The following is a 26,398-nucleotide window of genomic DNA, read 5'->3' on the forward strand; positions in this document are numbered from 1 at the left end:
TTATTGGGTGGCAGTGTTCTCATACTTGGATGCAACTCCGACTGATCTAATTTCTAATTGTGCTTTTGATAAATGGAGTTGTTACTGTTTGTTCTCGTAAATAAATTCTAGTGTTTAGAATTAGTACTGATTAGTGAGCCAACACTTGAATGTCAAGTTTAATCAATATGCCAGTAGCATTTAATGGATCCAGTCACATTTGAGAAGGTCTAGCCGAACAATAGATTTACTATAAGTAACAGGCTGCTGATCACTGTCTTTTAATATCATTGTGATATTTAAGTCGATCGGTACTGAAACACAAACACACACACACAAGATCTCGTCAGTTTTCTGCACGTTTAATGATTGTTGAGATATGATTAAGTGACATTGCATATACAGGATATGAATGTGAGCGTATCAAGTGTCTTTACACTATATAAAACTTCATAATAGTGCTCAATACAAATATAGATCGTAAAAACCTATTGGATGGGACCATTGCTTTGACCACCACAAGGTCATATTTTAATGTTATACATGAAAATCAGCATTTTCTTTTTCTTCATAAATATCTGTAGCTTTTTAAAGTGAACTTCTGGAAATTTGAGTCCAAGAAGTTCATCTTAGATTGAAACCATCGACTCAAAGATGGAGTTTATGGTGCATTTTCACAAAAATGCAGTGCAGTTTCACAACTTCACAGTCAGAATACGGCCCCTCGCTGGGTTTAAATGTGTCGCTATGTTCTTGGAAACAAATATGCCGCTACGTACTAATTTAACCTAGCAAATGACAGCTTCTGACTCGACGTGGTGCATGGTAGAGGAGCGTTCGTGAATTGAACAGTCCCATAAACATGTCAGAGCAGGTGTGCACGAAGAAAAGACGGTATTTGATCAGCGCATCGTCTTAATGAATAAACAGCTGTGCAAACTATACAATAAAGCTTTTCATTCTCCTACTCTGTATGAATAAATAGATTTATAAATACATTTTTTTGCTGCTTTTCCGTAATTTCCGTGTCTAAGCACAGAATGACATCATTTCCAATAATGCCTTGGAAAAAAAACAGATATGTAGATACTTGTAATTAAAAACAAAGAAAATAGAAACAAACATTAGTGTTGTACATCTGAGATAAAAGCTCTTTATAGATATCTGCACATAAACATATGAATCTCTTATGACATGCAATGCAGAAAACATGAATTCTAAGTGGCAAACACAAACATAACCCACCAGATCATTTTTTAAAACACAAATGCTTTGTCTGAACATAATAATTTAATAAACATTGTAAGTGATACTTTTTAAAAATATACAATTTATCAGTCATAGCCTTGTAGTATACAACATTTGATATTTTCTCAGAGGTTTGATGTGCACCTGGTTTTCACATGAAGCTACCTGAGCACCAGGCTTGATCACAGTAACACGCTACAGAGTCGCTCTATAGGACCGGACACAATAAAAAGGTTGATTCGAGATGATTAGCTGAGTTCAAGCCGACCCCTGGCTCTAGTTGGTAAACTATCCCACCACCCTCTTTCAAAATTCTCCATTTTTTGCATTGTTTTGCTGTAAAAAGTTGTTTTAAACAAAACGCATTAGCAAAGTAAGAAAAAAAATGTCCATACACTTTGATTACATTAAAACTTTAAAGAAATAGTTCAACCAAAAATTAAAATATGCTGAAAATGTACTCACCCTCAGGCCGTTTGTTTCTTCATCTGAACAGATTTGGAGAAATTCAGCATTGCATCATTTGATCACATCTCGTGAAGTGAAAAGCTGCATGTTTATAAGAAACAAATCCATCATTAAAAGCTTTTTAACTTTGAAACTGTGAAAAAGTCTATCCCCGTTGTCCTCTAATATCAAAACACATTTGTTTACAACTGTTTTAGACCATTTACACTTGTAAACAGTGCTTGATCTGTGCATATTTCCCTCTTGATTCAGATTAGATTATTTTTCCTTTGAGAAATTATGAATTAAAGTGCTTTAATGAAGGCTTTTTGTTTTCCAACAAACATGCAGCTTTTGGCTTCATAAGATGTTAATTGATGTACTGGAGTTACTTATGGATTATTACAATGTTTTTTTCAGCTGTTTGGACTCTCATTCTGACGGCACCCATTCACTACAGAGGATCCTCTGATGATGTAATACTACATTTCTCCAAATCTGATGAAGAAACAAACTGATCTACATCTTGGATGTCCTGAGGGTGAGTACATATTAAGCAAAATGTCATTTTTGGGTCAACTGTTCCTTTAATTTATACTTATTTATAAATATTAACAGATCAATACTTGATGCACATTCAATGTGAATGTATATGAAAACTATCAAATGAAAAATGTCTATCTGAATGAAAATGAACACAGGATTCTTTAAAATGTTTGTCAATGCTGTAAATAAAAGTTATTATAAATGTAGATTTTCAAACATTTTGTTAAGTAAAAACCCCTGTTAGGTTTAACCTCAGAATTTGTGGACAATAATGATTTCTATTTCTAGCAAGTACTACATGGAATTGGGTTGCGGCACAGATCAGCAATTCACATTGAGTCAAAATGTGCTTTTTAAAGGACATTAGGATACTTTTGTAAAAGGCACAAGTCAGGAGCCGGGCATCCAAACGTTTTAAAGGGTTTATGGAGCTCAGTCAACACCCTCATTAGGTACATGGTGCACGGCTCTCGAGATCAAGCGCTTCCTCCACACAGGATGGCAGCGTCCTAAATTTCTCAGAAGCTGACACTGGGACTCTTGACAGGATAAGACAGTAAGTAGATGATGCCAAATACAGACAAAACCTACAGCTTTTATCTTGGAAGTTGGAAATTCTTTAGTGGCCACGTCCTGACCTAAATTTCTTCCGAAACCATTGATTCAGGACATTCACAACACAGCTGGAATAATTCACTGAGGGATGATTTGATTTGCAGGAATAAAGTCATTTTCAGTAGGAGTTGGCAATTTGAATAAAGAGCAAAATTGAGCTTAATTTATGCAAATGTGCATTAGAGGTCACATGATCTGCCTTTTGATAAAGTTAAGTAACTTAAGGGTGCAATTGCTGCATCTAAACTAACTCAGGGGGTGTTCGCTTATCTAACCTAGTTATTTTACTTTCGCATTTGTTCTTTTTTAGAAATGCTGTGAGGTATGATTTATATTCAAACACTGGAATTGGATTTCCTTTTCAGGTAAGACCTTTGAAAGAGGGTGGTGATTTTCTATTCCCATACAAAACACAATGTGAACATTTATATAATCGCAAACATTATTTTATGGTGGCGTCTAGAAACAGATTCATCTTCACGTCACTCCCTCTACACTACATCCATCTATTGTAGTTCAGGTTCGGGGCAACACACGACATGGGCATTTTAAGGAGAAATCAAAATATATAAACGTTTCATTTGAATACGGGGACGTGGTGAACACACAAAAAAGATCTGAGAAAAAAAAATCCCTCTTAAAAAAATACTATACATCTACTCACTTTAAATACACACTTTAAGGCCATGAGGACCTAACAATTCTAAGTGTAGCTTCTTTTGAGCGACGTGAGCCTAACAGTTCAGAACGGGCTGCTTGTGCTATCGTGTCTTCAGAAAGAGTGTACATGATAGTTTAGTTTTAAAGCAATAGTTCACGTAAATATGAAAATCTGTCATGGTTTATTCACCCTCATGTTGCTTTACATTTGTATGCTGTTATTTTTTCAACAGAACACAAAAATAATTTTTAAAGAATGTTTACACAGCTCTTTTTCCATGTAGTCAGAGTTAAAACTATTAAAAACTATTTTTGTAAACTGAAATAAAGCTAAAAAAATAAATATTAGATGAAATATTGTCTGCCTTGTCAACTAACTGAAATAAAGTTCAAGTAGAAGTGCTAAAACTAATACTACGAAAGACAAAAACCTAAATTTAAGCTAAATACTGGGTTCGTACAAGGTGCTTAAAGTGACTTTTTAAAACTTAAGTCCTGGAAAACCTTTGAAAATAGCAGTATTCCTAAAGAGTGAATTATTAAAAAACAGTGTATCTATGACATAAGTGTTTAATTTAGTCAGTAAAAGCACATATCTTTTCATGCAAAATTCACACAATTAAAAAAACTCATACCTTTTTTGCTTATTTCAAATAATGTCAGAACAATCGAAAACTACTACTAAACAAGTAGTAGTACTGACAGTGTCGAGTAAACATGGCTGAAGACGCAAAAAGAGGAACAGATGAACCAAATCAACCAAATCATTTACACTGGAGCCGCTCCAACTGATTCAAACTCGTGACTTCGATCATTAATTTCAAGCAATTCACTAGCAAAAACCAGATCAAATTAAAAGAGACATTCATTTTCGAATTCCGACATCGCTTGTAAGTTAACGATTTTAAAAAGGGTGAAACTGAGCTTTTTGAAACTCAGAATCAGTTAAACCATTGCATCACAAAATGATTTACTGTATCGATGCGTTCCAATCGGATTGCGTATTACGAATCATTTGATTTTGATCGGAATGTCATGTATTGTTAATTATTTGATTCAGATCATAACGGGTTTGTGAATCATTTCTCAAATTAAATGATTCAAATTAAATGATTCGCGAGACGCGGTTTGAAGTCCCGATCAAAATCAAATGATTCGCAATATGCAATCTAAGTCAAATGATTCGCGCTTCGAGCTTTGAGAACTGGTCTGAATGGTCTTGATGGTTCAAGAATCGTTATTGAGATCGGAACTTCAGAGCATGGATCGTGAATCATCTGATTTAGATCGAAACTTTAGAGCCGGTTCGTGAATCATTCGTTTTAGATCTGAACTTTGGAGCACGGATAGTGAATCATTTGATTCAGATCAGGACTTTGGTGCGGGTTTGTGAATCATTTGTTTCGGATCAGGATTTCAGAGCGATTTCGCAAATGTTTTTTTTTTCCTGATTTTTTTCCTTTAACAGTAGAAAACATCATACCATTAGGGCAGTACAGCTATTAAAAAAGAAAGAAAAAGTATACACAAATACAAATCCCTTAAGAAAATTAACTATGGTTTTACTATAGTAAAAGTGTAGTATACTTAATATTTTTGTAGTATACTACTAATTTGTATGTGCTTCACTTTATGTTAGCCATTTTTTATTAGTATATTTTTCTTTTTTAGAATTTGAAATGGAAGACATTGTTTAGTAAGTGGTGTCTCTAATTAAACAAAAATCAAAAAAGTAGTGCTTGAAAAGTCCTTGAAAGTCCTGAAATTTCATTTTACAGTATCTGTACTAACCCTGTAAATAGAATATTTAAACAAATAATAAAAATGACAGCACATAAGAAAAGTATTATTAAAACTTGAACTAAAATTTAAATGAAGGCAAAAAGTAAAATAGGAAATGTAAAATATGAGTAAATATTAAAATAGTATAGAAATAATACTAAATGCTTATATAAAAAAAACAACAACAAAAACAACAGTGGCCAGTTCACACTTCATAAACTGCGAAATATCCTAATCTTAACAAGTGTTTTTGTCTACTTTTTATTTACTTTCCAGTTAAAATATCTAATAATCAAAACAAATAAATTTACTTGAAGCAACACTAAATAAAATAGTAAGTTAAGACTTTGCATTAATAGACATAGACACTGTGCACCTTTATTTATTTATTTTTATAATGCTTAGTGTTTCTGTGAAAGTCATTTTAGTATCTCCGTGAACAAATTTTACGTACATAAATTTTCACCTTATATATGGCTTCAGAGGACTTCAGAGCCCACAAATTGTGCTTTTTATGGTGTTGTTCTCACTATAAATTGTCTTTGTACTGAAAAAAGCTGTGTGAAGATTATTTAAAATATTTTGTGTTCTGTTAAAAAATAGCATGTGGGTTTGGAACAACATGAGGGTGATGAAATAAAGACAGAATGTTCTTTTTAGGTGAACTGTCCCTTTAACAGGTGTAAACTGGTCTGTGTATGTGTGTATTGGTCAGACTAGGCTGCGCGTCCCGCTGGAGTACCTGCGTTGGCTCAGCAGGTGGCGTGGCGGCGGAGGGGTCGGGGGGCAAAACTGATGCGGGTGGTGATAAGGAGGCGGTGGGGGGGGAAGGGGCGGCTGCTGCTGCTTGCCTCCCTCCCTTGACCTGGTGGGCGTGGAGACGGCCGATTGGATGAGGCGATGGGCGGGGTTGTGGCTGAGGAACGCCTCCACGTGGCCACGCCCAGCAGAGTCCACGACGATCACCTTCACGATCTGCTGGCACTGGATCAGGGTTTCGGGGGAGATGGTGAGGGCGGAGCCAGGGGCGGGGCTAGGCAGGACGGCCAGGTGTTGCTGAGCGCTGGGTGGGGCCAGAGGAGAGCTGAGTTGGTACGTTTGGAGCCTGTTGTGAATTGACACCTAGTTTAGAAACAGCCAGAAGCAGGAAGCGTTATCAGCCTGGCCTGCTGCACTCTCACGGCCCTCTGGTGCGGAAACACACGACAAGGCCATGCCACAGAGCATGCAGGCGGCAAAACACGACACATCTACGTACATACAGTGCGGTCGGAGTGGGTGAAAGGGGGCAACACTGACTTCCTACTGCTGTGATTTAGACTTGTACAATGTAAAATGCATAATATTATTAGTATATAAATAACACTGCCCTGCATCTTATTTGCTGAATGAAATCCAATACGTGTTTCCAATTTTAAAGTGCTGATTCCAAAAATAGTGGCTGGTTTGCTCTAGCATGTCATGCTTCCTCATAAAATACAATGCATTTCGTAACATTTTGCTTTTGACAACCATGACTCCTGCTTTCGTCTCAGAAAGGGTAGAATTATTTATTCTCAGCCAATTTTCACGTATGAATGATTCTGAAAAACAAAAGTTTTTGAACAGTAAGATTTTTAATATTTTTAAAGAAGTCAGCTCACCAAGCCTGCATTTATTTTATCCAAAATACAGTAAAAATAGTAAAATTGTGAAATATACCTTTCGAAAGCTTAAAGTAAAAAATAAATAAAATTATAAAAAACTTATGTTACAAAATATTTCTATTTCAGATAATAGCTGTTCTTCTGATTTTTTTTTTATTTGTCAAAGAAACTTGAAAAAAATCTACTTAGCTGTTTTCAGCATAATAATAATAATAATAATAAATGTTTTTTAAACAGCAAATCAGAATATTAGAATGATTTCTGAAGGATCGTGTGACACTGAAGACTGGAGTAATGATGCTGAAAATTCAGCTTTGAAATCACAGGAATAAATTACAGTTTAAAATATATTCAAATAGAAAACATTATTTCAAATAGTAAAAATATTTCAAAATTGTACTGCTTTTGCTGTACTTTGGATCAAATTAATGCAGATTTAGTGAGCAGAAAAGACTTTTTAAAAAAACATTAAAAATCTTACTGTTTAAAAACTTTTGACTTGTAATATATATAGCTTATTTTATAACATTCTTTGACATTAAATGGAGTATGTGAACACATTTCTCACTCCTTTGAAGACTGTAATCTAAATTTGATATATATATATATATATATATATAAATTTAAAAAAGCAAACATACTATATATATGATGGAAAGTAATATTAGTAAGTGTTAGTTTTTTTTGTAAATCAGAAGAATTTTATATTCAAGAAAAGTATTTTCTGTCTATTTCTGAATTTATCTAATAATATTTTAAAATATTATTTTTGAAAATATCTAATAATAATAGACTGTATCTTTAATATAAATTGCAAAACTCAGAGTGTATTTTGTCTTACTGCAATATCAGATTTTTTTCTCCAAAAATGAATTTTCTTCTTCCATCTTTTATTTGTTTTAGATAGTGAAAAACAAGTGCAAAAAATCTGCCAGAGCATGCCGGCAAAACACAGCATGACTACGTACATACAGCCGGTCAGAGTGGGTGAAAGCAAGCGACGCTGACTTCCTACTTAAACTGCCGTAATTTGGATAATTAACCGCTATCTTATGCATTTCCTTTTATTACCATGCTGCTAATCAGACTGTTATATTTTTATCCGTCTGTAAGAAGCATTAAAGTGCCCCTCGAGGGCCTCGACGCTTGGCAGCGAGGGTCCTTATTGCATGCTGGGTAATTTGCACCTTGTCTTGATAGACCTTGTTTGCATGTGTATACGTGTTATGTGTTTGGCATCCCGTGAAAGCGCATTCGTGTAGCCTGTCTGTCCACAGTAACCACAGCTCGGTCCTTTCATTTCGGCTCTTTTTAATGAAGTATTTGAATTTTAATGACTACCAGTGCAAGAGATATTGAAAGTACTGCCAATGGACGTGCAATGGCAATTTTATCGTTGTTATTCCACAAGCAATAACATTTTTTTCCTCTGGTAGGCAAGTGTATTTTGAAATGCAATTTGCAAGCCGTTTTTACACTATCATTCAAAGGTCTCTCATGCTTACAAGACTGGATTTGTTTGATCAAAAATACAGTAAAATTATGAAATATTATTACAATTTAAAGTATATCATTTCTATTTAAATATATTGTAAAATTTAATTTATTCCTGAGATGGCAAACTGAATTTTCAACATCATTACTCTAGTCTTCATGATCCTTCAGAAATCACTCTAATATGCTTTTTTTGCTGCTTAACAAACATTTATTATTTTCATTATTTATTTTCATGATTCTTTGATGAATAGGAAGTTCAAAATAACAACATTTATTTAAAATAGAAATATTTAGTAACATTATAAATCTCTTTGCTGTCACTTTTGGTTATATTAAAGCATCTCTACTTAAAAATATTAAAAAATGTAAAAAATATCACTGACCCCAGATTTTACATCTGAGTGTAACATCAAAAAAATGTGGCCTTAATTTGTTCACTGCATCAATGTTTGCACTGATGCTATCTGCAAAAAATCCAGTGCACTGCAGTCACAACATGAGCCACAATATTTCCTTTAAACGCAAAGGCTGTATGTGTGAATGTGCTTGTCAGTGTGTGACTTGAATACCCTGTTAATATCATTTCCACTACATTTAAAGTATTTCACCCCACAACAACAGCAGCTGTATGCAGCATTAAAACACAGCAGTCAGCAAAAGCCCGAGTGAGAGGCCATAGATTACAGATCACAGCGAGGGGCGGTGGATGGTGTTTTCTGGGGGTTGGCAGTGCTGCTATTGCTCTGCACCAGTGGTGTGTGATTGCAGTGAAGACACCGAGGGCGGGCGTCTCCATTCTGACGGACAGCGGGGTCAGAGTGAGCTCAGGGGTCAAAGGGTAAAGGGCAGGGAGTTTGGGGGCCGGTGGGGAGGTTATCTCTGATTCTGCAAGGAGATAGTGATGATAACTAAATAGACGATTTAAAACTACAATACGTGCTCTCACCACCTACAATGTTCCCCAAAAATCTGGAAACACGCTTTAAACTGGTACAATATCAGCATAAATATATATACAATACAATATCAGCTTCACTTATTATTATGGATTCTGATGGCACCCATTCACTGCAGAGGAGCAATTGGTGAGCAAGTGATGTAAAGCTACACATAGAAACAAATTCATCTACATCTTGGATGTCCTGAAAGATGGATGTCCTTTTAAGAATTTTTACTATTTCTTTAGTAAAACATACAGTTGAAGTCAAAAGTTTACATGCATCTTGCAGAATCTGCAAAATGTTAATTATTTTACCAAAATAAGAGGGATCATGAAAACGCATGCATTTTTTTTTTTTTATTTAGTAATGACCTGAATAAGAAATTTCACATAAAAGATGTTTACATACAAGAGAACAAGATGTTTACACAAGAGAAAATAACAGTTAAATTCAAAAGTTTACATACACTTGATTCTTAATACTGTGTTGTTACCTGAATGATCCACAGCTGTTTTTTTTTTTTATTTTGTTTAGTGATAGTTGTTCATGAGTTCCTTGTTTATCTTGAACATTTAAACTGCCCACTGTTCTTCAAATCCTTCAGGTCCCACAATTTCTGTGTTGTTGTTGTTTTTTTAGCATTTTTGTGTATTTGAACCCTTTCCAACAATGACTGTATGATTTTGAGATCCATCTTTTCACACTGAGGACAACTGAGGGACTCATATAACTATTACAGAAGGTTCAAATGCTCACTGATGCTCCAGAAGGAAAAAGAATGCATTAAGAGCCAGGGGTTTAAACTTTTGTACAGAATGAAGATGTGTACATTTTTCTTATTTTGTCTAAATATCACATTTTCATTCCATTTAGTACTGCCCTGCAGAAGCTACAGAAGATACTTATGTTTCCTATTTTGCAAAATAAGAAAATGTATACATCTTCATTCTTTTCAAAAGTTTACACCCCCCGAATCTTGATGCATCGTTTTTCCTTCTGGAGCGTCAGTGAGCGTTTGAACCTTCTGCAATAGTTGCATATGAGTCCCTCAGTTGTCCTCAGTGTGAAAAGATGGATCTCAAAATCATACATTCTTTGTGGGAAAGGGTTCAAAGACACAGAAATGCTGGAAGACCAAAGAATTTGTGGAACCTGAAGGATTTTCCTGAAGAACAGCAGGCAGTTTAACTTTTCAGGACAAACAAGGGACTCACTAAACAAAAAAAACACAGCTGTGGATCATTCAGGTAACAACACAGTATTAAGAATCAAGTATATGTACATTTTTGAATGGGGTCATTTTTATAAATTCAACTATTATTTTCTCTTGTGGACTATATGTAAATGTCTTTTATGTGAAATATCTTATTCAGGTCAGTACTAAATAAAAAAAAATAACATGCATTTTGTATGATCCCTCTTATTTTGGTAAAATAATTAACATTTTGCAGATTCTGCAAGGTGTGTGTAAGCTTTTGACTTGAATCCCTTATCAATGCAAAGACATCACAAAAAGATTTATGCTGATATTATCCAAAACGTGTAGGGCATTCCCAAACGTTTGGAGGACACTGTACATACATGCACACAGAATCTGAACATAATTTTGCACTGCACTCACACCACGATTTACTGATACAAACCTCTACCGTGTTGCTTCCCGTTTTCTCATAAAAATCATCCCCTGCAATCCACACGAATACACAAGACATCAAAAACAGGCTTATTGTTGTGTATGTAAGCGCGTGCAAGTATGTGTGTGTACCTGAAGCAGAACTAGGTCCAGCGTGGATGTCTAGTTGTGTGCCGTTCTTGTTAGTTTGATTTCTCACAACCTGTTGTCTTTCTAGTTCCCCTGAGAACCACATACATAATTCACTTTAATGACGGCCACAACATTACCCACAAGCGTGGCATTCAAACCACTGAGGAATATAGAGAATTCATTATATTTCAAGTTAACCTTTTGGTAATGATAATGAATTAAAATGTTCGGAATGATGTATAAATTACTTATAATGCTAATAAACAGATAATAGAACAGAAAATAAAAAGAGGAAAACATGCATTGTTCTGTTATATACAAAATGCTTTTTCAATTATATTTAACTGTAAACACTTTGCATGTTGCTATGTGTTTGCTAGGGTGTTCTTAGTGGTTGCTAAATGGGGTTTTTTTACTGGACCAAGTCAAAAGTCTCTAGATTTTCTGATTTTTTTCGGAGTTTTTTAGACAAAACATGGAAAAAACCCAATGGTTTCAAAAACCCAGGGATTTTTTTACATTCAAATTTTTAATACATGTGACTATCACTAAAGTGTGTGAACACTTAGGTAAATGAGCATGCCGTTACATGCAAAGACACTCACATTCAATCCGTATTTGTTCCATCTCTGCTACCTCTGCGATGCTCTCTCTTAGGTCCTCTACAAACTTGAGCAGCTCCTCTGCACTCTGAGAACAGAAACTCACCACCTGTTTCTTCTCCGACGAGAACGGAGACAATATCGTGATTCCATGAGGGTAATCTGTGACAGAAAACACACACTGTATGACACTGGAAATACTGAGATCTCCTTTATTCTTTAAAAAATGTGATTTCTCAAAAAAAATAAAAAGTTAAATTGCCATCAAAGATGATAATAATTTTATTTTTGATAAACATACATAATAATGGCAGCATGTACACTTGACAGTCAGACATTTCTTTTTTGAAAATTATTGCATCAGATTATTGCATGCATTGATTTTTATTTAATACATTATATTTTCATAATTTAAGTTGTCACTAATCAATACAAAGTCATTATTAAAATGACAAAAAATGACTTTGCCTTTTGGAAGGCTTTGGGAATATTATTAAACATTATTATATTTTTATTATTAAAAAAAGAAAGTAAGATATATCTATCTGAATTTGGGTTAAAACCTAAGAAAATGAAAAATTTGCATTTTTATTGGAATATTAGAATATAAATCTTTTCTAACAATTTAAGTATTTGCTATTACTTTTTATCAATTTAACACAACATTGGTGAATAAAAGTATTGATTTTTTTCAATAAAGAAAGAATACAAATTTACTAACCCCAAACTTTTGAACGGTAGTGCATATTGTTAGAAAAGATTTCTATATTAAATAAATTCATTTCTTTTAACTTTTTTTTCATCAAAGAACCCTGAAAAAAGTATCACAGGTTCCAAAAAAAATTGTTTCCAACATTTACGATAGAATGATTTCTGAAGGATCATGTGACACTGAAGACTGGAGTAATGATGCTGAAAATTCAGCTTTATTCATATTAATAAATTAGATGTTAATGTAAATTAAAAAAGAAAAATTGTATTTTAAATTGTAAAGATATTTCACAATATTACATTTTTTCCTGTATTTTTAATCAAATAAACGCAGCATTGATGAGCATAAGAAACCTCTTTAAAAAAAAAATCTTACTGATCCCAAACTTTTGAACAGCAGTGTATGTAATTTTGTGTGTTTGTGTTCTTACACTCATTCTCAAACAGATGAAACTGCATTCCCAGTAAGCCCATGGCCTTGCAGAACGTGTATGTGGCAGCAGTCTTCTTCTTAGGACATAGTTTGAGGATCTAACATTACATAACAAAGATAAGAATAAACAAAGGAATTTTTTATTTACAGTTGTCTGTGTATACATGTTTTTATGTATGAACACACGTGTTTCTCTCACCACTATCAGGTCATTGAAGAGGAACACCTCCCTCTGATGTGAGGCCTGTTTCTGCGGTTTATTCACATCGGTGACCTCATAGAGTCGACTGCAGCACACCAGCCTACGGTGAGGAACTGACAGTATCTGAAGAAGAAAGAGAGAGATCAAATTTCAGGTGAATTCAATTCAGAAGGTGCATTTTCCATCAGCACAGGAAATGAAAAGAGGGATGTCGGATGCAGCATGGGCTGAGGAATGAAATTAATATTTCATACAGAGGTAGAATGTTTTGCAGTGCTGTCATGTGAAATCTGAAATTATAGCACCAAACTAATGAGCACTTTTAGTCTCCAGTTTCCTGTTTTTTTAGCTCCCGCACTGATAAATTCATTCACACAGCTGTTAGCATACAGAGGTGGGAAAAATTAATGACCAGAAACTGTAATGTGAATGTCACTTGTTTTTGCTTCGAGCACAGTTTATTTTTACCTCATCATGTTAATCAAACTTGAGACTGGAAAGTTTTTGGGGTAATACAAGTTAAAACTTATTTTAAACTTCAGTTTATTTTAAACCTTCTGTGAATTTTTATATGAATTATCATTCTGTTGAATAGAACAATAGAATTATAAAAATTGTTATTATTAGAATCATTATGTATATTTTTTAGTGAATCAAAAGCATAAGGTAAGTGTTTTAATGAATCTGGAACAAATGATTCTTTAGAGCCAGTTCTTAATTCTTTGGAGTGAATCAGAAACATTCAGTGCAATCAGTGTTGTCTGATTCTGGAACAAATTAATTGAGCTTTTAAATTTGAGCTTTTTTTTAGTGAATCAAAAACATTCATTGTAATCAGAGTAGTCTAATTCACAAACACAAATGATTCTTATAAGCTGGTTCTTTTTAGTGAATCAAAAACATATAGCACAACCAGTGTTGTTTGATTCTGGAACAAATTATTCTTCAAATTATTATTATTATTATTTTTAAGTGAATCAAAAACATTTGTTGTAACCAGTGGAGTCTAATTCACAAACAAATTACTCTTATTGTACTTACCCAGTGTTGTCTGATTGTGGAACGAATGATTCTTATGAGCCAGTTCTTTTTAGTGAATCAAAAACATTTAGTGCAACCAGTGTTGTCTAAATCTGGAACAAATGATTCTTCTTGGTGTTTTTTTTTTTTTTTAGTGAATCAAAAACAGTGTAGTCTAACTCACAAACAAATTACCCCTATAAGCGATTCTTTTTAGTGAATCAAAAACACGCAACACAACCAGTGTTGTCTGATTATGGAGTGAATCATACTTCTTATGAGTCGGTTCTTTTTAGGTCATCAAAAACATTCAGCGCAACCAGTGTTGTCTGATTTTGGAAAAAAAAAAAATGATTCTTTTGAACTGTTTTTTTTTTTTTTTAAGTGAATCAAAAACATTCAGCGTAACCAGTGTTGTTTGATTCACAAACAAATGACTCTTATAAGCCAGGTTCTTTTTACTGAACCAAAAACATACTGCGTAATCAGTGTTGTCTGATTGTGGAACAAGTGATTCTTATGAGCCAGTTCTTTTTAGTGAATCAGAAGCATGCAACACAACCAATGTTGTCTGATTCTGGAACAAATGATTCTTTTGATGAGTTTGTTTTTTTTTGTGAATCAAAAACATTTATTGTAAACTGTGTAGTCTGATTCACAAATGAATGACTCATATAAGCCGGTTCTTTTTAGTGAATCAAAACATACAGCACAACCAGTGTTGTCTGATTCGCAAACAAATTACTCTTACAAGCCGGTTCTTTTTAGTGAATCAAAAACATACTGCACAATCAGTGTTGTCTGATTGTGGAACGAGTGATTCTTATAAGCCGGATCTTTTTAGTGAATCAAAAACATTTATCGTAACCAGTTTATTCTAGTTCACAAACAAATAACTCTTATAAGCTGGGTTTTTTAGTGAATCAAAAACATACAGCACAACCAGTGTTGTCTGATTCTAGAACAAATGATTCTTTGAGCTGTTTTTTAGTGAATCAAAAGCATTGATCATAACCAGTATAGTCTAGTTCACAAACAAATAACTCTATAAGCTGGTTCTTTTTAGTGAGTCAAAAACATACAGCACAACCAGTTGTGGAACCAGTTGTGGAACAAATGATTCTTATGAGTCGGTTCTTTTTAGTGAATCAACTGACTCTGACTCTTGAACTCCGGATCTTTTTAATGATTCAAAAACATTATGCAACCGTTGTAGTCCAGTTCACGGACCAATGAGTCTATCTGAGTGAATCAAAAACATATAGCTTACAGCTAGCTGTGAGACTTAAATCTGTGGCTATTTGTTCATATAACACTATGTGGTTAAAGATGTACATTTCACATTTGGTCAGCAGTATTTTATAAATAATGAATGAAATATGTAACTGCACCTTTTTCAAAAATGTAAACAATCTCATCTTTTGGCAGTGCAATTGCACTTTTTTCCCCTAAATATGAATTCCTTAAAACTGTTAAGAAACTTGAATCATTAAGAAGAATCTCTAGTCATTAGTTTATAGCACAAACAGTTCAGAATAAGTTCAATGCTTAGTGTTAGAGGTTTCACCTGCACTAGTGTGAGTGATAGTAATGCTGATCTTTGGCTCAGCAAGCCCCACTAATAAGTGTAATTTTGAGAAGCCAGTTGTTCGGTCAGATATCTCACTGTCTCTAATCACCTTTTCAAATCTGTAACAAGCGCAAACGGAACCGAAAGGTGATGCACTTTTCACATTTAAGTGACCTTTGTGTATAATTGGTAGAGAACTGACTCACCGTCTTCATTCCGAGAATGCTTTGCTCCACTCTGGTAACATAGGTCACATGATCTTCATTGGAGCGCAGCTCCCTCTGCTGAATCCGCTCGTAAATCCCGGCTAGCATTTCCCGTGGAATGTCTGCACCATCGTCCACTCCTGAAGATTAATTCAGTTATAACTTTTTTTAACTTTTTACTCTAAAATACTGTGTACTTGAATGTGCATAAATTGCTTCTGTAATAGGAAAGAATCTTTTGTTATATAGAAGTATATTTAAAACCTATGGAAAGGTAATTGCTACTTTTTGAACTCGTAATTCTGATATTTTCGAACAATTCAGACTTTCTTCGCAGTGTTTGCGAAATGTAAACTCGGAATTCTGAGAAAAAAATCTAAATTATAAACTTCAGAATTATAAACTCAGTTCATACTCTTTTTGCTGAATTGTGAGTTTATATCCTGCAATTGCTAGTTATTAATTTTGAAGTATTAACTAAAATAGAAATTTAAACTAAATTTTTGGTGAAATTAGTTATGAAATTTAAACTTAGAATTCAGAAAAAAGTCAGATTTATAAACTTTTCAATTTAAATTTTGCAATTCAACTAAGTTTACATTTCGCAATTGCGAGTTGATAATTATGAAATGTTAACTCAGAATTCTGAGGGAAAAGTCAGAATTATGAACTCAGTTAAATACTTTTTTTTCTGAATTGCAAGCTTATATTTTGCAATTGCTAGTTATTCATTTTGCAGTATTTTGCAGAATTTTTTTTCTGAAATTGAAATTTAAGTCAGATTTATAAACTTGCAATTCAAACTGTTTTCTCAGAGTTCCAAGATTATTCATTCTGAAATTTAAACTAAAAATTCTACGGAAAAAAGTCAAAATTATGACTTTTGATATAATTATGAAAATTATATCTTGCAAATGTAAGTATAAATGGGCAATTCTTACTTTTTTTTTTTTTAATTTAAACGTTTTGAAATTTGAGAAAAAATCTGAATTCTAAAGTCACAATCAAGACTTTTTTTTTCTCAGAAGTTTTTTCTCAGAGTTTATAATTCGCAATTGAAGGTTATTAATTGTGAAATGTTATTTCAGAATTCTGTGGAAAAAAATCGGAATTTTAAACTCACTATTGAATTTTTTTTCTCATAATTGAGTTTATATTGTACAATTGCAAATTATTAATTTTGAATTATGAACTCTGAAATCAGAATTGAATTAAAGTTTACATTTGAATTCAGAAATCTGAACTACAAATTGTGAAATCTATACTTAGAATTCAGAGAAAAAGACAGATTTATAAACTTTTCTAAGAATTATTTTCTTAGAGTTGCAAGTTTATATTTGCAATTGCGAGTTATTAATTGTGAAATTTAAACTCAGAATTCTGAGAAAAATCTGAATCTTTTATTTTTAGAGTTTTTTTTTTAGTTTATTATCTGCAATTGACTTTCAATTGTGAGATGTCAACTCGCCGTTAGAAAATATTATTTATATTTTATTCCATGGAAAAAATACGCTTCCATAAAAAGCAGATGCGTCACTGTGTGCATTTTCTAAAGTGAAGATTTATTTGGTTTATGGAAAAGTCCCATCATAAACCAGAGCTCGACTAATAGCATGCTCTGATTTTGTTCCAATCCCCATGTCTTTACATCTCACTTTAAAGTACGGCTCTCTTATGCCGTATGTGTTTGCTATATCCGCAGAAAGTAGGCAACAGATCAAAAACTATTTGATCAGAAACCAGGAATCCGTCCAAGACACACACACACGCGCACGCACGCTGCCTACGCTCCTAGGAGATAATCAAAATGTCTCTTTTGATATGAAAAAAAATGCAAATTTAAACATGAAGATGGAAAGCTGATTAAAATTGGCAAGATTTAAAATCAAATATCCGATCTCTGACCTCAAAAAACATCAACAGGCTCCGCTTTTAATTAACAACACATAAACACACCTCGTAGGTTGCGTATGAAGTCTTCCAGCAGCATCTTGCGTTCTGGTTTGATGTTGGGACTGTACATATCTGTGTTTAGCAGCACGATGGCGAAGGCCAGGATGAAGATAGTGTCGGGGTTATGAAACTGCTGCACCACGTCAGGGTTACACATACAATACCTCTGACTAAAAGAGAAACAACATTAATGCGCATAATAATGAATGTTGTGAACCCAAAGGATAAAATTACCATAGTTAATCTGGATAATTGGGTGTGTGTCTGATTCTCACCTGAATGCTTCAATAAGTCTCTCAACTTTTTGAGCTTCTCCTTGCACTCGTACATGAGCCTGAAACTTCCTCAAAGCTTCGTCCAACTCCAGCATAGAGAAATCCATCTCATCCACCACACAGCTGAGAGAGAGACACCACATAAAACTCATAAATGTGCTCCGTTTAAATTAAGAGCCCAATTTATGAGGCTCCAGCACTGTAAGAAATGAAAATGTGCCGTTATTACCTTCAGTAGCTGGTTCTTAAATTATAACCCCCATCTTGAATATGCGTTTATATTCATGTGTTGGTTAATTTAAGATAATGTAGTCAGATTAATTCACTCTAATCTTAATGTCTCCATTTCAAAACGAGAATATCATTTTAGAGCTTGTTGATTATTACCTGAGTTTAATATTTGTGACAATATTTTTTCATTTAAATGTACATTATGGAAGTGACAATTCAGACTTTTTTGCCTAATTGTGCAAAACTTCTGTATAATCTTAATAATTCCTTACATATTTTTGGGTAAATAGCATATTTGTACATACATTTTGTGTATTCTGTCAACTGTGTCTAACATATGTTATTTGTAAATAACGTGTTTAATTTAATTAATTATTATTATTATATTATAAAAGCAATAAAAGATTAATAATATATTTTCATGTATTTTATGTTTATTTAATTAAACCATACTACTTTTTTTTGCTATATTTATAAATTTAGTAACATGTAAATATATACTGTATTTAATTATATTTTGTACCTACATTTCGTCTTGTTTCATTTTTTTCTATTATGTTCATACATCATAAATTCAGTTATTTATTACTTTTTTAACATTAAAATAATATGTACTTGAATGTGAATAAATTGCCTCTGTAATAGGAAATACATACATTCAAAGTACGTTCAAAATCTATGAAAAGATCATTTCTTTTTTGGAACTCTGAATTCTGACTTTTTTACTCAGAATTTAAAAATTTGGAATTTTGAATGCTAACTTGGAATTCTAAAAATTCTAAACTCACAATTGAGACTTTTTTCTCAGAATTCTGAGTTTACATTTGAGAATTGGGAGTTGTAAATTGTCTGTTGTGTTTCTGTTTTATTTTTTATGGTCTGTGTCTTGTTTTTGTTGTTCCAGTGCATCAGAAGCTTCTTTTCTCACCAGGACAAATATAGTTAGCAATAAATCTCATTCTAATTTTATGCAGAGCAGTTTTAAATTCAGCTAGTATTATTAATCATTTTTCAGGGCTTTATTATAAGTGTTTTAAATAATTTGGGACTTTTTGCCTCATCAGACCAAGGATGTGTAATTGTCTGCAAAATGACTATGATACAGAGAAAAGTATATTGCACAAAACAGTATGAAGACACAACTCACTCTAACACATCTCTGTTGAACTGCCTCTTGCTGTTACCCAGGAACTCTCCAATCATCTGCCGACTCAAACCCTTCCTCTGCAACAGGAAGTGAGCCACACCGATGGCCGTGTCGGGAATAAAGCCCCTGGATATCAGGAACTGGATGCCTTTGTCCGGATTTCTGTAGGAAAATCAAGAAAGATGTAGGTGAGCACTAAATGATTTTTCTCAAGAATAATATTCATTAGGAAAAATAGCTAATGTTACATTATGTAATGATATAACATACTGCATGTACTTTTTTTTTTTTACATTTTCATATTTGTTTATTTACTGTATATTATCATTTAAAGGTTTGGAACCATTAAGATTTTTTTTTACCTTTTTGTTTTCAATTTGCATTCAGTTTAGGCCTGTAAAAGTTATTATGAATAGTTTCTAGGAAAAATAAACCACAGAAGAGGTCTGTGTGCTTGCACTCAGGTTCACGTGCGTATACGAGTGTTAAGAGAGATATTCATAGCCACAAACATACAGTATTTACATGCAGATTATTCTTTCCACGTCAGTTAACATCTTGCCGACATTCTGTTACAGAGACGCCACATCGTCCATATGTGCATCATAGCATCTATATCAGCAGCCCACAGGCAATAAAAACAGGACTGAGCAGCTTATATTTATGTATGTTCACTCTTCAAAAGCCTGGGGCCAGTAATTTTTTTTTAAAGAAATTAATTCAGTAAGGATGCATTAAATTGTTCAAAAGTGACAGTAATGACATTTATGTTACAAAAGAATTCTATTTCAAATACATTTTTTTAATGAAAAATTCAGCTTTGCATTAGAGGAATAAATTAATATTAATAAAATTAATTAATAAATATATTTTATCATTTATATGAAAACAGAAAACAGTTGTTTTATATTGTAATAATATTTCACAATTTTACTGTTTTTTTTTTTTTTCCTTTTTTACTCAGTCCATGACATTTGAGGCATAAAATGAAGGCAGTAATGACATTTAAACACCTTCTTCTTAGAGATTAAGATTAAATGTAACATTTTTATAGCCTACAAGTCTAGACAGTTGAACAAATTAAAGAACAACAACAAAAACTGACAGTTAAATATATTTATACAGTTTGCCACTTAAAATTGCTACCGATTATGTTAATCACAGAAACCCACATACCGACCTCAAACCTATTTCTCTCATTAAAATAAATAAATGTTTAGGGCACTGGAGGCACTGTTTTTTGTTTGGGGGAATTCTACAATTGCAAAACACTGAAATCATAAAGATACAGTAGCAAAACAGCCTGTTTAATTTGGAAAATGGTCACATAAAACTAAATTCAGATTTTTAGTACAAGACACTTTCAGAAAAATGGGAAATGAAAAAGTGCAGCTTGGAACAGAGTGATCACAGGACATTTCTTTATTGTAAGTGGATTTATAGTAAATAATAAGTGTTGAATATCTGACCCTGGACCATAAAACCAGTCTTAAGTAGCACGGCTATATTTGTAGCAATAGCCAAAAACACATTGTATGGGTCAAAATGATAGATTTTTCTTTTAAGCCAAAAATCAGTAGGATATTAAGTAAAGATCATGTTCCATGGAGGTATTTATAAAATGTCCTAACGTAAATATATCAAAACTTAATTTTTGATTAGTAATATGCATTGCTGAGAACTTCATTTGGGCAACTTTAAAGGCGATTTTCTCAATATTTTGACTTTTTTGCAACCTCAGATTCCAGATTTTCAAATGTATGTGTCTCGGCCAAATACTGTCCTATCCTAACAAACCACTAAAAAAAAAAATTGACCCTTATGACTGGTTTTGTGGTCCAGGGTCACATATGTCATAATGGAGTTTATTTGCAATAAAAAATGATCATTTACAATAATACTGATATCTCCTTCTTTGTATTTGTCCGTTTCTTTCTTTCTTTAGCACTGGACTTCAAGATGACATCACTGAGTTGTGTATTATATCCAACACGCTTCACAGGTCACGTCTGACCTTATACCGGCGAGCGCACATGGAACAGTGCACGCACACACGTGCAACACCCCAAACATGGTACACGCCACTTACTCATTGTGAGCAAATAGCTGAAAAAACTAAATTCCCCACATACATCTTCACAGAAACCTTGTAAAAACAACAGTGTCCCTTAGTCATAGCCTGAGTAAAACTGTGTGTGTGTGTGAAGATCACCTGGTTACCATGGCAACCGTGGTGCTACTCACGTCAAGCATGTCAAAGTGAATCTGATCTGAGATTTCAATTGAGTGCTGATGCACTCTGAAGCCTCCGAGGATTGGCTTTATTCTCTGTGTGTGTGTCTGAAAGAGCTACACACAAAATGGAGCAGAGAAAGAGCCTCACAATCATCCCTGAGGGAGTATAATATAGTCTTCTTGAGTACGTGTGTATGTATACATGAGCAAGCATGTGTGTTTTTGTCCGAGTGTATCAGCAGGTATAATGAAAATGCACTCAACTCTTTAATCATGGTCAAACTGACCCAGCAAACAAAAGCTCTTTTCTTAGAGTTAGTAATTTGAACAATTCTGTAATGCGTTTGTTTGTTCGAAAGGCCTATAAAACCCTTCAACTATAAACTTCTTTTAGTACTTTCAAATAAGGCTTTGACAAGCCAAATTTAAAGTTTACTTTGAAAAACTTTGCATTTCCAGTTAAATATGACAGTTATATGCATTTTCTCTAATTGAATACTACTTACTTACATTCACATTGTAATTCTGCGTCCTCACATTCAGAAATTGAATTGGGATTTAAAAGACGAACAAGTCTGAAATCTAGAGACAGACTAACTCAAAGTAATGAAAGAAAAATCTCTAATGAAGCAATTTTTCTCATAAAGATGGCAAGATTTGGAGTATTGCTTTTTTTAACTATTGACTGAAATAAAATATAAATATTAGTGACTGAAATAAAATATAAATATTAGTTAAAAAACGTAAACATAAAACTTATTAGTAATGTTGCTCTGGCAGCTAAATGAATTTTAAAGTACTAAAATTACTAAAACTGAAATAAAAATTAATAAATGATCATGTAAATGAATAGAAATATAAAAAAACAAGTATGAATAAAATGTCAAAACAACAACAACATCAAAAGAAACTAAAATAAAAATGAAAATGACTGAAGTTCTAAAATGACTAAAACTGAAAGAAAAAAACTTGTCAAAGCACCAAAAAAAAAAAAAAAAATACTAAAAATGAAACTAAAATTAAAACTTAACATAAATTAAAAGTTTATTCATTATTACAGAAGGTTCAAATGCTCACTGATGCTTTATAAGGAAAAAACAATGCATTAACACCCAGGGGGTGAAAACTTTTGAACAGAATGAAGATGTGTGCATTTTTCTTATTTTGCCTAAATATCATTATTTTTTTCATTTAGTACTGCCCTTCAGAGGCTACAGAAGATAGTTACATGTTTCCCAGAAGACAAAATAAGTTAATTTTACCCTGATCAGTGAGCGTTTGAACCTTCTGTAATATTTGCATATGAGTCCCTCAGTTGTCCTCTGTGTGAAAAGATGGATCTCAGAATCATACAGTCATTGTTGGAAAGAGTTCAAAGACACAAAAATGCTGGAAAACCAAAGAATTTGTTGGAACCTGAAGGATTTTTCTGAAGAACAGCAGGCAGTTTAACTGTTCAGGACAAACAAGGGACTCATGAATAACTATCACTAAACAAACAAACAGCGGTGGATCATTCAAGTAACAACAGAGTATTAAGAATCATTTGAACGGGGTATTTTTTATAAATGTAACTATTATTTTGTATGTGAAATATCTTATTCAGGTCAGTACTAAATAAACAATAACATGCATTTTGTATGATCCCTTCTATTTTGGTAAAATAATTAACATTTTGCAGATTGTTAGCAAAAACATAGCAAAACCTGTGACATCCACAAAAAAGCTGCTGTAAGTATTAAGATTTGACCTTTAACTTTTGTACTCACACATTAAAGAGGTTGAGTCCAATGCGGTAAAGGCGTTTGCGTGCAATATCCGTCGAGAGTGTGCCGCAGGGCGTGTCCTGGCAATGTGGGCGGGGCAAAGACAAAATCATCGTCTCACACGCTGACGTCGAGGTGCTGCTGCTACTGACGGGCTCTGAGCTGTTTTCCGCCGTCTCTGGCGCATTCTGATTGGTCTGTTTCCCCTCAAGTCCCGCCCCTGCTGTCGGTTCGTCCGTTCCGGTTGGCTGTTGGTTCTCTTTCTCTTCTTCACTGGGTGGCGGAGCTGGAAACTCCGGTTCCACCATGGCCGACGATGCCGACTGGCCTGCGTTCTGTCCCCCCGTTTGGGGTTCCGAGCTGGTGTCCTTGGCTACGCCGTTACCAAGGGAAACTGACTCCAGCATTGAGGAGGAGAGGCGAAAGTTGTGGTTATCAATTTGAACAGTCACGTCCCTGAAAGCCATCATGAGTTTACTGGCGCTGCGGGGCATGTTCTCCCCACAGCCGCTCTGCGTGGTGTCCTGTAGGGTAGTGGAACCTGTCAGGAGCCCCTCGGGATGGGATCCAGAGGGAGGGGCCGCAATGGATTTCTCTCCTTCCCCATCTCGAACAGAACTCCAGCTGCTCAGAGCCTCGTCGATTGACCGTGCTAATGACTGAACCTGGCAGATAGAATAGAATAACAAATGTTAATAAAATAGAACAACATATTTGAATAGTACAGGACAGAAAATAGAACTGAATACAACAGAGAAGAACAACATATTTAAATAGAACTGTATATACGTAATAGAATACAATAGAATGTAACAGAATAGAATAGAACAGAGTAGAACACATTTGAATTAAATAGAATAGAATAAAACATAACAGAATACAACATATCTGAATTGAATAGAATAAAATAAAACTAATTACAACAGAACAGAATCCAACAGAAAACAACAATATATTTAAACTGAATAAAAAAGAACCACATCAAATGGACCCAAACACAACAGAATAGATTTCTGGATAGGATGGGATACAATAGAACAAGATGTTTAAATAGAATAAAAAAGAACATAATATAACTAAATACAGCAGAACAGAACAACCTTTTTGAATAGAATTGAATAGAATGGAATACAACAGAAAAGAACAACGTTTGAATAGAACAGCATATTTGAATAGAATGAAATACAATAGAAGAGAACATAACAACATGCTTGCGTAGAACAGGATAGAACAGAAGAGAACAGAACAGAATATAACAACATATTTTAACTGACTAGAACAGAATAAAATTAAACACAACAGAACAGAATCCAACAGAAAAAAACAACATATTTAAACTGCATAAAAAAGAACCAAATAGAATGTAACCAAATACAACAGAATAGAACAGCATATTTGAATAGAACAGAACAGAGCAACGTATTTGAATAGAATGGAATACAATAGAAGGGAACAATAGAAAAATGTATTAGAATTGAATAGAATTATTATAATAGAACAGAACAACATATTTGAATAGATTTGAATAGAATGGAATACGTAGAAGAGAACAGAATAGAACAACATTCACTGAATAGAATGGAATACAATAGAAAAAACATATTTGAATAGAATAGAACTGAACTGAATTAATATAATAGAACAGAACAACATATTTGAATAGAATTTAATAGAATGGAATACGTAGAAGAGAACAGAATAGAACAACGTATTTGAATAGAATGGAATACAATAGAAGGGAACAATAGAAAAACGTATTTGAATAGAATAGAATTGAATAGAATTAATATAATAGAACAACATATTTGAATAGAATTGAATTAATATAATAGAACACAACATATTTGAATAGAATTGAATAGAATGGAATACAACAGAAGGGAAAAATAGGAAAACTTATTTAAACAGAATAGAATTGAATTAATATAATAGAACAGAACAACATATTTGAATAGAATTGAATAGAATGTAATGCATAGAAGAGAACTGAATAGAACAACATATTTGAATAAAATGGAATACAACAGAAGGGAAAAATAGGAAAACTTACTTAAATAGAATAGAATTGAATTAATATAATAGAACAGAACAACATATTTGAATAGAATTGAATAGAATGTAATGCATAGAAGAGAACAGAATAGAACAATGTATTTGAATAGAATGGAATACAATAGAACAGAACAGAGCAACATATTTGAATAGAACATGATGTAACAATATATTTCAATAGAATAGAACAGAATAAAAGAAAATATAACAGAAAAGAACAACGTATTTAAATTGAGTAGAAAAGTACCAAATCAAATAGAACTGAATCCTACAGAACAGAATAACATATTTAATATATATAACATATTTAATAGAATTAAATAGAATGGAATGCAATAGATTCAAACAGTAAAATAGAATGAATAAAACAGCATAGTTTACGTACTTGAACTTAACAAAGACTGTAATAGAAATATACTGAACGGATAGCACAGAATTCATGCTGTATCATGTAAGTTGAAGGTGTAACTTTACCTGTTCAGTGAATGTGTCCTCCAGGTGTGTGAGTGTGGTTGTAGTGGTCACTGGCAGTGAGGTGGAGTGTGTGAGTGGGATGCCCATAAGTGAACAACCCTCCATCAGCGCACGTTCAGCAGAGAACCCGTCCCTCTGTACCCGAACCCTACGCACTGACATGCGCCGTGGGATCCCGCTCTCCAGAACCGAGTTCCGGATCTTCTGGAAGTTCTTACTGAGCTGGTACTGACGAAACGCCGTCTGGATCTTACAGGCCGCACGCCGGGAAATCAGAGGACCGCCATACTTCTGCTCCAGTTCCTCTATCTGCAGATAAATAGATAGATACAAAAATCATCATTTCATGCTCTTCATATGTAAGATTGATTTTGCACAGATGCATGTCCGTTGGG

At 33.6% G+C, this 26,398-nt stretch overlaps 1 protein-coding gene across 7 annotated transcripts in view; it reads right to left on the reverse strand.

The window, feature by feature from the left end:
• Positions 1 to 330: 330 nt before the first annotated feature.
• iqsec3b (IQ motif and Sec7 domain ArfGEF 3b) overlaps positions 331 to 26,398 on the reverse strand; it is a 34,941-nt gene continuing 8,873 nt past the window's right edge. The window contains exons 4-17 of one of the 7 annotated variants that reach the window (XR_007829708.1): positions 26,004 to 26,312; positions 23,481 to 24,142; positions 19,477 to 19,638; positions 18,099 to 18,221; positions 17,827 to 17,993; positions 15,871 to 16,010; positions 13,072 to 13,197; positions 12,871 to 12,970; positions 11,732 to 11,890; positions 11,127 to 11,216; positions 11,005 to 11,045; positions 6,020 to 6,399; positions 1,693 to 1,776; positions 331 to 1,563 (exon numbers count right to left, since the gene is read on the reverse strand). Coding sequence is in view for 5 of the 7 variants with exons in the window: in XM_051135241.1 (XP_050991198.1) it covers positions 5,989 to 6,399; positions 11,005 to 11,045; positions 11,127 to 11,216; positions 11,732 to 11,890; positions 12,871 to 12,970; positions 13,072 to 13,197; positions 15,871 to 16,010; positions 17,827 to 17,993; positions 18,099 to 18,221; positions 19,477 to 19,638; positions 23,481 to 24,142; positions 26,004 to 26,312 (2,490 nt within the window). In the remaining 2 variants the exon portion in view is untranslated. Of the gene's footprint in view, positions 6,400 to 7,602; positions 9,306 to 11,004; positions 11,046 to 11,126; positions 11,217 to 11,731; positions 11,891 to 12,870; positions 12,971 to 13,071; positions 13,198 to 15,870; positions 16,011 to 17,826; positions 17,994 to 18,098; positions 18,222 to 19,476; positions 19,639 to 23,480; positions 24,143 to 26,003; positions 26,313 to 26,398 lie in introns of those variants that run through there. The other 6 variants (XR_007829707.1, XM_051135242.1, XM_051135241.1 and 3 more) reach the window with 6 other exon arrangements.

The sequence above is a fragment of the Labeo rohita genome, chromosome 18 (assembly GCF_022985175.1).
Source record: "Labeo rohita strain BAU-BD-2019 chromosome 18, IGBB_LRoh.1.0, whole genome shotgun sequence".
Classification (NCBI taxonomy): domain Eukaryota; kingdom Metazoa; phylum Chordata; class Actinopteri; order Cypriniformes; family Cyprinidae; genus Labeo; species Labeo rohita.